Source organism: Rhineura floridana, chromosome 6 (genome assembly GCF_030035675.1).
Source record: "Rhineura floridana isolate rRhiFlo1 chromosome 6, rRhiFlo1.hap2, whole genome shotgun sequence".
NCBI classification, from domain to species: domain Eukaryota; kingdom Metazoa; phylum Chordata; class Lepidosauria; order Squamata; family Rhineuridae; genus Rhineura; species Rhineura floridana.
The window spans coordinates 88,943,004-88,958,505 of NC_084485.1; the positions used below are offsets into that span (position 1 = coordinate 88,943,004).

At 41.4% G+C, this 15,502-nt stretch overlaps 1 protein-coding gene across 7 annotated transcripts in view; it reads right to left on the reverse strand.

Moving 5' to 3' along the window:
• Positions 1–15,502, reverse strand: part of BEND5 (BEN domain containing 5) — a 1,596,389-nt gene that overhangs the window by 570,529 nt on the left and 1,010,358 nt on the right. For 6 of the 7 annotated variants that reach the window (XM_061632930.1, XM_061632936.1, XM_061632937.1 and 3 more), the window contains 2 exons: positions 4,050–4,198; positions 3,256–3,469 (listed from right to left, as the gene is read on the reverse strand). The exons of the other annotated variant lie outside the window; for it this stretch is intronic. In XM_061632930.1, coding sequence (XP_061488914.1) covers positions 3,256–3,469; positions 4,050–4,198 — 363 coding nt within the window. The remainder of the gene's footprint in view (positions 1–3,255; positions 3,470–4,049; positions 4,199–15,502) is intronic. 7 annotated transcript variants of the gene reach the window in all.

Below are 15,502 nucleotides of genomic sequence, written 5' to 3' on the forward strand. Positions count from 1 at the left end.
GATGGGGACAATGGCTAAAAATGGTGTTCTAATTTAAATACTGACAGATTAATGATCAAGGCAAAGTACCTCTCATCCCTGTCCAGTACTAGAACACTGAATATTATGACTGAAAAAAGTACACACACAGTAATTCAAGTTATTGCTGGATATTATCCGAATCTACACAAACTGGCTTTGCTGTTTTATTTCCAGCATGATTCCCTGATGAATCATCACCCCAAGGTTAAAAACCATCTTATAGTCTTGCCAGTAGAAAAACAAAACAATAATCCTTGACATGCATACAGATCTGGTCCAAGTGCCTTGTTGTATCACTGCCAACTAACATAACCTGATAATCAGCAGTAAGTGTGAAAGTTCTACTGATTTCACTAGAATTCCATACTTTAGAGTGTTTTTAGTGTTTTTGTTGCCGCCCTGGGCTCCTACTGGGAGCAAGGGTAGGATATAAATTAAACAAGCAAATAAATACACAATAGCTTGTGCAGGATTGCAACTTTAGAACAGAGTTGTTAAGCTATTCCTCAAATGAGACTTCTTATCAACAATTCTGTCTCTGTTTACTCTCTACAGACTTCAGCTGCTGCTAGGGTTAAGGAGTCAAAACTCCGTCCCACGTGAACACTACTAATTTGACTCATTCCTAGAACATTAGATATAGAGCCAAAAATACAAGATAGCCAACTAACTAAAGCTGATGCCATCTCATAATCAAATATATTTTGGAATAAAAAAAAGAGCTCCTAGCTATTTGGCTGCTAACACAGGAGTCTGCCTTATATCAAGTCACGCTATTGGTCCATCAAGTTCAGTAATGTCTTCAGTGACTGGCAGCAGCTCTGCAGGGTTTCAGCCAGGAGTCTCTGCTAGCCTTACCACTGATAGACTCTACCACTGATCTACAGCCCTTTGCCATAGGTTCGGTATTATTCACAGTGAAACCCTGCAGAGCTGCTGGCAGTCAGACAGCAGCCTTTTCTAGCCCTACCTTGCCACCCTGGGTTCCTACTGGGAGGAAGGGTGGGATATAAACAAACAAACAAACAAACGCTTTGAGATACCAGAGATTCAACTTGGGTCCTTCTGCATGCAAAGCATGTGCTATGCCATTAGGCCACAGCTGTTATCCATGCTCATTTCTGCTGCTTCTCAGTAGCACTTGGAGATTCTCCAACAATTATTTTATTTCCTTGACTGAGAGCTGTTTCCACACCTCTCCAAGTTTACTTCTTAAGAAGCCAATTTATAAGAGCAGCTCCAGGAACATCAACTGGTTCCCATGCCAATGACCTCCTGGTTTACCGACCTGCAATGCTGCTGTGTGGACCAACCATGTTGCCAGCCCTGCCCATGTGGATGCTTCAAATGTTATCAGGAGTAGCTGTGCACATTCTTCTGTGTTCCTGGTAAAAGATGGAGTGGTGCTTACCCTCTCTAACTATCCATGGATTTGGATGTGCATAATACTGAATCCAATCATTTTCTTAAGCTATGGCATTCATATCTTATGCATCATTCAGGTAGGACCAGACTCAGATGCTGAGTGAATGTTTGAGGGCATTTTGAGATTATGTATCCTTTCCCTGATGTAATGCATTGATTATGTATACATGTATGCACATCAAAGCATGGTATGTGGGAACAAGGCTAGCATAAAGTTAATTCAGCATACATAAAGCAGAGATACCCTCCAGATGCTGCTGAACTGCAAGTCTCATTGGCCCCAGCCACATGGTCAATGGTCAGAGATGATGGGAGTTGTAGCAACATCTGGAGGGCCACAAGTATCCTTAATATAAAGTATGTAAATATACAGAATATATTATGCGCACTGAAATCCCATTGAAATGACAGACAATGTCTTCAATCCTAAGCATACGTTTTAGGAATAAACTTCACTGAACACCTACTCTGCATCCAGGTTTGGGACTATGACCTCCAGCTGCTATTACTCGTTATATTGGGGATTTTGTCAGTGTCTTCCTTGCTCTCCCTGTTCGGTACAGATCATGTGATGCCCCACCACATGACAAGCAGTTGAAACCAGGTCACTTCAGTTGTTTCTCCATAGTGTCCTACTTGTTCCAAGCATGCTCCTACATCCCTGGAAGCTTCATCACGGACAGTTATGAAACAAGTGAAAGTGTTCCTAACATCCAGCTGGTGGCACAAGAAACACTGCACCTGTTACCCTGCTGTCTACTGAGCAACTGTCATAAGGAACTCGTTGGGGTGACTGGCCGCCACCCCACACACACGTGTTTTACCCTTCCATCTCAGATGCTCCATTTGAGTTCAATAAACACTATGGCTTTGCCACATGTATTTATGTTGCTACTGGTAGGAATCTACTAAAGTAGGATCTGGCCTCAGGATGGGACTCTGTGGAGGGCAAGAAAGGAATTTGAAGGGATCAGGCAAAAAGCTTGTTCACTCAGGTTCCCCCGGACTTTGAATGGGCAGGCCTATTGGGGTGCACAAGTTTGATGGGTGTTGGTGACAGGCTGTATGAGGCAGTCAGTTGACAAGAAAGGAGGGAGAGAGGGAGTGGCAAAAAGGCCTGTTGGGATTTGGCCTATCAGGCAAAAGCAGGGTGATTGGTTGACATGGGGAAGAGAATAGGCCACATGGTCTGATTGGCCCATGCAGGATCCAGGCTCCATGTAGTGCTCCTCCCAACTACCTTAGGTATGCCTCAGTGTGCGTGTGGTTTACCATCTTTCCTAGCATGGGGCTGTACCCTCAACAGTTTTAAGATAATTGGCACCCTTGCCATGTAGTATGTGTCCAACGTGCATCCCTTGTGCTTCTGGCATCTATGACTGAGTATGGTGGATGGAGCCTGGGAGAAGACAAATGCTGCATGATGTGCCTGATATGACCATCTGCTGCTGCGGCTAAGTAGTTAGGGAACTGCTCTGTGGAGCTTGCAGTGTGAGCTCCACTTTTGCTCCTCACAGGACTATTTTTTCCAGGCATACAAAATGTGAGTAGGGGCCTTTGTCCTCCACTTTATCTCATGGGTTGAACTTCTGCCTCCTGCTGCCAACCCCATGCCCTATGACCAAGAAGCTATGTGAATGCTGTGTTATCTGGGCTCTCCTTTGGTGTGTGGTGCTCTGAAAAGTGTAATTAAAATATGGGACTGCCCTGAGTATTTGGTTATAGCAGTTTAAAGAATTTGCGAGGATGAAAAAAATATTCCTCCATTTCACCACCATAATAGATGAGGATATGCTCCAAGTAACGTACCTCTGACAATGCTTAATTTGTGAGGTGACAGAGGTGGTTTGGGAATGGCGTCTTTCTTTTTTTTGGTTGCAACTCCTGTGACACTTCTGTTCTTAAGAACATCTGTTCCCCAGATCATAACCGCTAAGTTTTTTGTATACTTTGAATCTCCTTGCGTTACTTGCAGCTGGTGCCATTTTTCCTCATCTACCCAGATGCCACTGCCAAGATGGACCTGAAGCATTAAGAAAAAAAAAATTGCGGTCAGTTTTCAAAAAGCATCCAGATTAGTAGTGGTTTAGCTATTTGTTTAATATTTCATAAATACCAGCCACTAACCTGAACAAACCATTTTGCAAAATCTTGAGATATTCAATACTAGAATCAGCCTGAAACTGAGTTCTGTGTAAATTCATGAAATGATACAATGTAAATTGAAAGCAAATTGTTCCGCAAACAAAGTGAGCTCATACAACTATAAAGGCTCACCTATAATGAAAATAGTCTGACAGACATACACATATAGCTTATCTATGAGTCAGACCCAGGAGATCCAAGCTACATCCAAGATTCCTGGCATAACCATGTCTAACTCGTGGGAAGACATGTCAGTTCGTCCAAACCTATGAATTTCATCAGAGGTGAAGCTTGTGAGTGCACTTTGGTGAACAAATGCAAAAACCATCAGGAAAGGAAACCATTAACCCAAGAAATATCTGTCAAGATCTTATAAAGACTCTCAACAGGATATAAGTGGCATGGAATCAGACTACATTCCACTTCACAAATATTTATGAAGTATCCTCTTTAATTACCTTCCCATTCTCAAGAATGTATTTATCCATTACTGGAACAGCAGCAGGATAGTATGTTGATGTGTTTGCTTCCTCACTGAAAGCATTCTGTACTTCAGGCTCAGGCTCAATGGATTCTGGTTGAACTTTTTCAAGTTCTAGTGCAGGACCTACACAGTTCAGAAAACAGCATTTGAGTTATCAAGTATCATTGATTTAAACAGACTACACTGTTTCTATTGCCAAATGGTTACATGAAATAAAAAAAAATGGATAAAAACTGGTACAATTCAGAATTCCAGGGCTCAAAACATGTAATCCAAATTCAACATGATTAAAGAAGAGAAGAACTCTGTTCCTTTTTATTCTCAATGTCTTTCACAATAGCAATGGCATAAGATGCTATAGTTAAATAGCAAATGTTTTAGACAATATTCTTTTTAAACTACAGAACATAAATATGACTGACAATTTGTAAGAACTGTGCATGCAAAGGAATATGAGATTTGAAATAATTTAGCACAGGTTGTAGATGTGCCAAATTGTTAGGCAGAATGTTTTTTTTTTTTTTTTTTAAACCCACTAATAGAGAACAACTGGGTAGATAAGTAAACTTCTAAAAGAAAGGGAAATATTTATCTGTGATCAGCTTTTTATATTACCAATTTATCTAAAAAGATAGCCAATGTGTGAACAAAATCTGCAATATGAATTTGATAGTAACTATGGCAAGGCTACATTTTCAAGAGTAGAATCCATTTTTTCCACTGGATTTGCAGAATTCTGAAATCCATAAAAAGCTTCATAAAAATATCAAGAAGTTGCTCTTAGCACATATGTCAAGCTGTGGCAATAAATGGCTACTGGACACTCAATGAAAGAGACTTACTGAAAAGTGATGTTATAGATACAGGTAAAGTTATTGTGTCTTTCAATCTGAGAGCCATCTCTATTACCTCAAGCTGTATATTGCACAGCAGTTCCCAATCATCTTTTGACATGAACTATTTTCTGAATAATCCAGAAAATATTTGATAACATATACTGAAACTTGCATGCAGGAAAGCTGAAATACCATGTTTATATTTATGCAAACAAGTTCAAAGAATTGTCAACTTCAACAAATTAGCCTATGCCAATATCAGTACATAAAACGTAACATTTTTGGTTGATGTTTAATGTGGCCACTCAGAGCCCTTTAAGAAGAGCTGAAAACTAAATTTGTATAGGATGATCATTCCTAGGATTCAGCTCTTGGATGGCGGTGCTTTTGCTGTGGCCTTGTTTCAGTTTTAGCTGATTATTAGCTTGTTTAATAATCCAGTCAGAAGCAACAGCAATGCTATCATTAACGTTACTACCTTTGAATCTGGTATTTAAGAAATTTTTAGAAGCATGAATGATCTCTAATAATATTATTTTAAAGCTGCTCAAGAATTATAAAGTTTTACTCTTCATTTTGCAAGAAAAAAAATTGTAGCCTCCCCGCTGCAACTTTCCCAACATTTTCAATTTCCCCCATTTTTTGCTTAACTCTTTGCATCTTTACTGGACATTACCAACAGGTTCTCCATCTTGGTGAACACAGGACAGGGCCAGGTTAAACTACCAATGGGAGTGTAAGTTGGGGAGGCAACAGGAAAGACCTCTTTCTAACTTCTTTGTTACCAGGGGGAGGGTGTGAAGTACCAGAAATGCACCACTCAGCTTCTGAGACTCTGGAACAGCATTCTTCCTTTCAAAACAATAAGTTGGAATGGGGATGGAGGAAGAGGATGAGACACAAGTTGCCCCACTTCCCTAGCGAGGCAGTTGTCTCCCTTCTACCTCTCTGAGAAGCATGACAAAAACATGAAATGATGGGAACTGATATATACACAAGCAGGGATCAAAACAATGTTCACAGTAAGACAGAACGGTACAGTGGAAGGAGAGTGAAGGAAGGACATAATTCTCTAGATCCTTTCCCAGTATTTCCTTTTTGCTCAGGATCCCTTTCCCTGCCCAATCTATCTTCTCTATATCTATATATTACAGGCCGGTAGCGAATATTCCATTCTTGGGCAAGGTCGTATAAAGAGTGGTTGCGGATCAGCTCCAGGCACTCTTGGATGAGAACGATTATCTAGATCCATTTCAATCGGCGTTCAGGCCCGGTTTTGGCACGGAGACAGCCTTGGTCGCCCTGTATGATGACCTTTGTCGGGAGAAAGACAGGGGGAGTGTGACCCTGTTGATTCTCCTTGATCTCTCAGCGGCTTTTGATAGCATCGACCATGGTATCCTTCTGGGGAGACTCGCTGATCTGGGAGTTGGAGGTACTGCTTGGCAGTGGTTCTGCTCCTATTTGGCGGGTCGTCTCCAGAAGGTAGTGCTTGGGGAGTTTTGCTTGGCACCCTGGGTCCTCCAATATGGAGTCCCACAGGGGTCAGTATTATCCCCCATGCTTTTTAACATCTACATGCAGCCGCTGGGTGCGGTCATCAGGAGTTTTGGAGTGCGTTGCCACCAGTATACTGATGACACACAGCTCTACTTCTCCTGTACATCTTTCTCAGGTGAGGCTGTCAAGGTACTGAACCGATGCCTGGCTGCGGTAATGGACTGAATGAGAGCGAATAAATTGAAGCTCAATCCAGATACGACTGAGATGCTGTTGGTGGGTGGTTCTCCTGACCAGATGGGAGAACCTGTCCTGGATGGGGTTGCACTCCCCCTGAAGGAGCAGGTTCGTAGTTTGGGAGTTCTTTTAGAACCATCCCCGTCACTGGAGGCACAGGTTGCCTCGGTGGCACGGAGTGCTTTCTATCAACTTCGGTTGGTGGCCCAACTACGCCCCTATCTGGACAGGGAAAACCTTGCTTCAGTTGTCCATGCACTGGTAACCTCAAAATTGGACTACTGCAATGCTCTCTACGTGGGGCTGCCTTTGAAGACGGTTTGGAAGCTGCAGCTCGTGCAAAACGCGGCGGCCAGATTGTTAACAGGAACTCAGAGATGTGAACATATAACACCGATTCTGGCCCGCTTGCACTGGCTGCCTATACGCTTCCGGGCTCAATTCAAAGTGCTGGTTTTGACTTATAAAGCCTTACACGGCTTGGGACCACAACACCTGATGGAGCGCCTCTCCCGATATGAACCTACCCATACACTACGTTCAACATCAAAGGCTCTCCTTCGGGGACCCACCCAGAGAGAAGCCCGGAAGGTGACAACAAGGAAACGGGCTTTCTCTGTGGTGGCCCCCGAATTATGGAATTCTCTCCCTGATGAGGTACGCCTGGCGCCAACATAGTTATCCTTTCGGCGCCAGGTAAAAACCTTCTTGTTCTCCCAGGCATTTTAACATTTTAATATCTACTTTTAACACCTACATCTATCACTCACAATCTTAATTTTAGTAATTTTAACATTAACATCTTAAACAGCTTAATATTTTAACTGATTTAATACGTTTTTATACTTAACATTTTAGGATTGTGTCTGTCGTGTCCATGTGTTTAACTATGTTTAGTTATTTTGTTATATTGTTTCAATGTGTTTGATATATGTTTTTAATTGTATACTGGATGTTTTTATGCTGTAAACCGCCCAGAGAGCTTCGGCTATTGGGCGGTATAGAAATCTAATAAATAAATAAATAAATATCCTTGCCTTCACTTCCTCTGGAAACTGGAAGTGCCTTCTAGAGGGCTCTTTCCACTCTTGCTTGTGCATCTAACAAGGACGAATCCTCTGGAAGAATACTTCCTAGTTCTCCCCAAGGAGGTGAGGCTTGCAAGGACAATGCTCTTGAGTTCCTCAGCTAAAGAGACTATTGGTGGTTTGAGTTAAGCAGAGGGCAGTAAACACGTGAGTCACCCTGCACTCTACCCACCCCTTCTCCCTGGTGCCTGACTGTTCATCTCAGGATCAAACCATGTGGTTATTTTGGAAGCAAAGAGGACTCTTCCATTCATCTCCAGAGCCACATATGGTATGGAGGGCAGAAACTGGGCTCTGACAACATGCCAAAAAGTATGTGCTATCTCTGAACCTAATTTTCCTTCATCCACCCAGGTTGTTTCAGAAGTAGAGGGTGAGACTAGAGATATGAAGGCCCTGGAAAAAATGGAAAAATTCAGGAAAAAATGGGGGCTTTCTGGTTCCCCCCCCCCAACAAATCTTTTGGTAGAGGATTGGAAAAAACTGGTCCCCCCTCCATTTTTCCAGTTTCTTTCCAGGACTTCACATCTCTAGGTGAGGCTTAACTCTCCCTTTGCCTCCAAAGAACTAGTGGTGCCAGGGAAGAACCTTGAGGAAGTCAGCACTATAGCTAGGGGGGCTTGGACACACAGCTGCTGCTTCTTCAGTGTTGTCCCACCTATATTTTTGAGCTAGGCAAGTAGACAGTGCTTGTTTCCAGTTCAGCCATCATAATTCTGCTAAGCCACGGCTCACACTTCAGTGCTTCCCTGGTTGCACAAAGGAAGTAGCAGTTAATAATTCCATAACTGCAGGACCTGAGAAGAGAATAGCTCACTTCTGTGTCAACTATTCAAGGGACAGATGAGACTTATTTCTGTCTCATAACAGAGTGTGAATGTCATTACCCTTAGCTACGTACAATTCTTGCAGCATGGAGAAATATTACGGACAATAGTAATAAAAAACCCAGGCAGAATGGATTTATTTGTTAAATGAAAAGGTTATCTCAACAGAAGCCTTCATGCTGTTTTTATTTGGTGGCTGTTTGCTGATAATCTGTATGTTTGTAGGTATGACATTACAAATCTCCCTAACATAGTATATAACTGGCAAACCCTACCAAAATAGCAATCCAGAGTACCATTATTAAATAAATGAATGAATAAATAAGGTTCTATTACTTAGGAGTCACTGTCACAAAGCAGTATAATAGTCTATATCTCTGGATAGTTTTCATTCCAAAATCAAAGCCTCTTCTAACCAGATAAACTTCACAGTTATTTCACAAACTACTAAGAACTGCATTTACAGCACAGCATGTTGTGAATTAGACATGCAATTCCTTTTACTGCGTTTTTGCTAATTGGTGTTGCATGCCTAATTTGCCATGCACCATGCTTACTTTTATAGTTTCTCTCTCTTTGTAGCTTTTGTGTTTTGGTAAGCAAAAAAGAAATTGCGCAGTAATGGGAAGTCTCCAGAATACTATCTTGGTGCAGCAAACACAAGCATAGGAAAATCCCTGTTCCAGTGAAAAATCTTTTCACTTGTGAGGTGTGGGGCATCCAGAACCGAGACCTGAATTAGAAAATAAATATAACCATATTGACTATTTTTCCATAGTTTTGCTTCCTTTTTACACATCATTTTTGTCATTTCCAAGCCCTCAAGAGCAGCATTGTGATAAAATACTTCTGGGATATACAGTAAGGCAACTTTCAGATGACACATTTAACTCGTGGCACAAACTAAGGGGCAGAGATGGAGAATTCATAAATTTGGTATCTAGTTATGGCCCCTATGGAACACTTGCAAACTGATATTCTTGGCTATCATCACCAACAGACAGTCCAAGAGGATCTATGAACCTACTGGCTAAAGGGAGGGGAATGGCAGCAGGCTGTTTTTCACAATGCAGCCATATTTCTGCCCACAGGTATTTAGTAGCTGATATCAGGAAATAAGGTCACTAAAGACTCATGGCTGTACCATGCACCAAACAAAAGAAAATTAAATATATTTTAAAAATGGCTAGATGTGGATTTAATTTCCATTCATTTCACTGGAATTTAGGCATGTTCTTCTCTGGGCCCAATCCAAAGAAAGTTTGGATGCCATCCCTTGCACTTAGTTTAGAGGGTTTTCTCCTATAAACTTGAGACCAAAACAGAGAGCAACACAAGAAGATTCACTAGTCTTCAAATTCCCTCCAGAATGATTATGGCTTCCAGCTGCTGAAGGAAATGAAATAGAAAACCAACGTTTGCATGAAAAGCAGATGAAGCCATAGAGGTGTAACATTTCCAGAAATTTTGAAGCCATGGAAAAAATATCCCCCCCCCCTTTTTGGAACAAAAACCAGAATATTTGGGGAGAAATTGAAAAATATGCAATACTTATTTCTTTAGTGCCCTTTACAGATTGAAAGTCACTTTTTTACTTTAGGACCATAAAATGTATTATGTATATGTAGTTTGCCATTAAATTATCATGTTTGGTATATTAAAAGTACAGGAGATTCAGACAATAACTACAAATTGAATTTACTTCTTAATTAAAAAAAATTTTTTTACAAACACTATAAGCTGCTGAGAACTGTACGGATCCTAACATCTTTTTTATTTTGCCAATTTATGAGGAGCAAGCAGGCAAAAAACCCCAATAAAAATGGGAGAAAATGTCAATATTATACTAAAAAATGTAATTATTACGTATTATGAAAACTATTGTGTCTCCTCCAGTCTTCCACAGTGCCAAGCAGACGTAAAGCTCTCATTTCCATAGAAAGAGCTGAGAAAAGGAGAGGGGGAAAGACTCAATGAATACTACATGAAATTTAATCAGTCTCATTTTCTGAGCTATCACTATCAGCTTCTACTTCTTCATGTTTGTCATTATATTTGTCATGGACTTTGAAAAATTGTAGGTTTACACGTACTGAAACAAGCTTCCATACCCTTTTACATGTCATAACCCTTTTTTTCCCCTTTAATTTTTCCAGGTTTTTTTTTGAGAGGGGGGGACTGTTTTTTCCCCCAGGCCTTCACATCTCTAGGTAGCCAACCACAATGGATTACCAAGGGCTACGCATACCACATGTGTGGGTTACAGGCCACTGTGTTAAATTTCTGTAGCAATGTAGGACAACAAAATTGCCTGCAGAACACACTGCGCTTATGGTGCAGCCTTCCAGCCTAATTCTACTGAATACAATTTGCTATGGTGGCTTGTACTGCTGAAGCAAAAGTAGCATCACTTGCAAGACAAGTGAAGAAGAGCAGCTGGTCTTGTTTGCCTCTTGGAATTCCTCTCCTTTACCTATCCTACTCTGCTAATATTTCTCTCAAGCAATGTGAATGTAATAGCAAGAGTTTGAACAGCCTTTATGATCCAGTGGTAGCCCCAGCATCTTCTTTACACAACCCCGCCCAGGAGCAGAGCTGTGTCATTCAGGGGTTTCTCGTAGATGCCAAAATAGCAGAAGCTTGGGTTCTGGTAGCATCTTCTGCTTCAGAAACAACAGGGCTGCCTCGGCTTGGGCATCCTCAGCTCCAATCTTCTCTTCAGCTGCTGAAGTTTCTACCTGGGAGTCTGGCCTGGACAAAGTTGGCAACAGCAATGACAAAGTGTGGGCCAGACCCTTAATTCGTACCCTGGAGTGTACTAGAGGCTTCCATGGAGGGAGCTGGGGACTGCAGCAAAATTAGCTGCTGCTAATGCTTTGCTCTCCTGCTGCATTCCCATGCAAGAGGCACAACTGAAGCTCCCTTGTGTGAGGGGACATACTGATTTGCTGCTACAATTCCAGTACAGTCCAACACAAGAGCAAGGGACAATGTAGACACAGCACAGCCTAAGTTTTATTCTTTTGAAAAGTTAGGGGGGAAAGCCTTCAATAAGGATTCACACTCTGAGATATATTTGAAGTGGTAAGCATCCAACATATAATATTTAAGAGAGCAAAAGAGTGCAGACTTGGGATTTTAGAGAGTGTGCAAAAAACATGAACTTGACTTCTCAGTTCTGAGAATGCTTTTCCATCCAAAGGAACAAAATGAAATATACAAAATTTAATCCTTTCTACTTTCCTTCACATTGGCTGCCTTCCTATGCCTTCTAAAAATTTACAGACACTAGTTTTATCTCAGACACACTCGACATTAGATCGCTTAGGGAAAAGAGTGCTTACCCACGCACATCAGAACGTACATTCGCTTCTCAGTGGGTTGATTCTGAATGGTGTTTGTAGTAAAAATAGAAAAAGCCATGCAACACTACACTAATCCAAAACAATGAAGGCAATTCAAGTACCTTCTCATAGATCTTTTTTCCTAAGCAGACCCGTATTTATCAGCTGGCCTGGTTAGGAATCCCATGCAGGCAAGTGGGTTGGCAGAGAAGGGATAGGTGTCTTAATTCCTCCTCTGCCAGTCCACTTAGTTTGCAGGCCCGTTGCAGAGGAAGGGAAATCCATCCCTCAGCAATGCCCCTCCTGTGCTAGCCTATTTGGTAAGGCAATTTTTTACCAGCCTGCTAATAGACTAGTATCCTGCATTTCCATGGGTAGTAGCCTCTTAGCAGGTGGGCTTATTTACAAGGCTATCCTAACGGGAAGAGCAAACATTATGAGAGTTCAGATTACTCTGATTGCAACAAAAGCAGTGTTTTTTTTAAAAAAAGATTTGTAGCTAATTAAATATTTGATACAACTAATAGTTTTCTTTAAAAATTAAACTTTAACTCTAAATATTTTATATTTTAAGCTTTTAAATTGTTTTATGTCTGCATCTTGTCTCTTACCGAGAAACAAAAACATCTAGCCTGCTCATTTTAACGTAACTATTACTACTGAAAAATCTTTTTGTTAAACTATAGGACTATCACATCTTCAGAGACAGCATGCTCTAAGACCCAGGAGGAAAACAATAATCTAACACTTTCATATTTTCTTCAAACACCCATTCACACAGTACTGGAGACTCTCTATACTTCAAGGAGCTAAATGAAACCTCAAAGAAGAATAAACGGGAATATCAAGTAGAAAATTGCACCATCATGCTCAGAAGAGAGAACTGAACAGAACCTTTTCATAATACTTCCCAGTGGAAAAGACATCAGATGCTAAGAGAGATTTGTCACAACTTCCAAAAAGGAAAAGTAACTAAAAAATTGCACACACAAAGAATGAACACTAAGGATAATGAGCTACTTGTAGAGTTAACACAACTAAAGAAAGAGTATGGCATACAAATGCACTGATCCAATCTACTGTGGCAATGGCCCAGCAAAAAAACCCCTGTAGAACATGTACTCTACTGTAAATTGCCTTGAAAACTATTATTTGACTATAAAGCAATATATCATGATGCGTGATCCCCCTTCTCCCCAACTCCAGCTCATGTTGGATTGGCTTAGATAAACTACCGCAATTCCCAGCAGATTGGCTCAGGAAAAAATGCCAATCCAACTCTGGAAATAATCTGCCCCTGCCCATGAACCATAAATCCTTTTCCTCCCACCCACCAACTGAAGCACCTGTCCCCCTACCTATCCATCAGTCTCCCAAACCAACCCCTCTCCTTTCCAATCCTGCTGCAAAATCAAGAAAATCAGGCAATGGAAAGGGGGCACAGCCCTCCCTCCATTCCTTCTCCTCATGGCTCATCACTGCCCGAGCATGACCACAGGTAAGTGGGTTGAAGGGTAAGGAGGCAGGGACTGGGTTGGGTCAGCTGGCTGTTCTGGACGGGGTCACACTTCCTCTGAAAGAATAGGTACATAGGCTGGAGGTGCTCCAGGATCCATCTTTGTCACTACAGGCCCAAAGGACTTCAGTGGCTAAGAGTACCTTCTGCTAGTTTTGTCTGGTGCAACAGATGTCTGTTCCTGGGCTGAAACAGCTTAGATCCAGATTGGATTATTGCAATGCCCTTTATATGGAGCTTCCCTTAGGGTTGGTGTGGAAGCTTTGGGTAGTGCATAAAAGGCTACTGAAGGGCACATCCTATTGACAGCACATAACATCTGTGCTGAAAGAGCTTCACTGGCTGCCATGTTGCTACTGGGCCAAATATAAGGTCTTCCTACTGGCATATAAAGCCCTGAACAATTTGGGACCAGATTACCTCCAGAAACATATTACCTTATACCTCTGCCCAGACACTTCAAAACTGAGGAAACACACTCTTAATAGTACTGTATGCTCCCAAGGTTCATGTTATGTCTAATGTCCACTAACATCAGGGCCTTTAGTGTGGTAGCACCTGGCCTTTAGAATGCACTTCCACTGAACATCAGACAGGCACCTACAGTATTGGCATTTGGGCACCTGCTTACAACTCATCTGTTCACTCGGGCTTTCCTTGAGTGATCCAATTATGGTGATATACTAATCTGACATACTGATTTGTTATGTATGTTTTTTACTTGTTTTATTAATGTAATTTTATTGTTGATTCTATGCTATTCACCGCCATGACTTTGGTGGTATTGAAATTCTTGTAAATAAAAAAATAAAATAAAACCAGAGCTTGGAAGATTACTTTTAACAAGTAATACATTACAGTTACAGTTACATGGCCCAAAAAAGTAGTAATTACTGTTACAATTGCTCTGAAAGTAACTGATTGCTTTACTTTTCCTCCAAAGTAATCACTACAATTACATTTCAGTTACTTTAAAAAAAATGCCTACAGGGTGCTGGGCTTGGCTGCTGCACATCTAAGTAGCCTAAAACAACATTAAAAATAAACAAACACATACAGAGGTAGTAGAAAAATTCTTTTTATCCATGATAGCAATGGTGGTCTCTCAGCTGGTAAGGGAGGTGGGTAGGGAAGCTGAGGCCACTACTCAGATCTTTGCACATCAAACCAAGTGCAACCCCCCCCACTCAGCCAGCCAGCATAATCTCTCTCACTTAACCACAGACCCTGCCCTGCCACCAACTAAGGGACACTCACTCAAGCAAACATTTTCCCCTGAGATGCAAAAAGTTAAAATACTGCAAATGCAGCACACTAGCCAGAGAGGGTGGTGGAGGCCACTTTGTGTGCCAAGTGCAAACACAGTATTCACACATACACACACAAACACACGCATTGTCATCTTTCACCTCCACAGTTCTTTATCTCCATTCTGCTGTTGCCTCCTTCTCCTCCTTTATCCATGTTCTTGACCTCCAGATCCTTTCCCCCTCCACTCCATTCTTCACCACCACTATCTGTTCTTTAACATAATTGTTTTCTCCACTCCACCCCATCTCACACTCTGCCTCCTCCCTCGTCGCCTCCTCCTCATCCACAGAGCATGAGGAAACAGCAACACTGCACAGAAGCCCAGTTTGAGGCACGATTTCCATCCACAAATCAGAGGAGCTGAAGACTTCCCCTGCCCCCCCCCCAAAGTAATGCCCAAAAGTAATTCTGGAAATGTTACAATTACTCCACAAAAGTAATAAAATTACTCCTAGTTCTATTACAATCAAAATGTAAAGGAATTACCCACTCATTACTCAAAAAAGTAATGAATTACAAGTAATTCGTTACTTGTAACTAGTTACTTCCAAGCTCTGAATAAAACCAGCAAGCTGGTTAACCATAGCTTCTTGTTTTGTGCAAACAAGGAACTATGGGTAATTGTTTCCAAACATGCAAGGATTGAGAAGCCAGATTTGAAGTTGTTTAAAATTTGTTTCAGAATCCTGGCTTATCTGGAAGACATTAACCATAGTTCTGGTTCACACAGAACAGGAAACTATGATTAGCTGTGACTTCCTGGCTTCT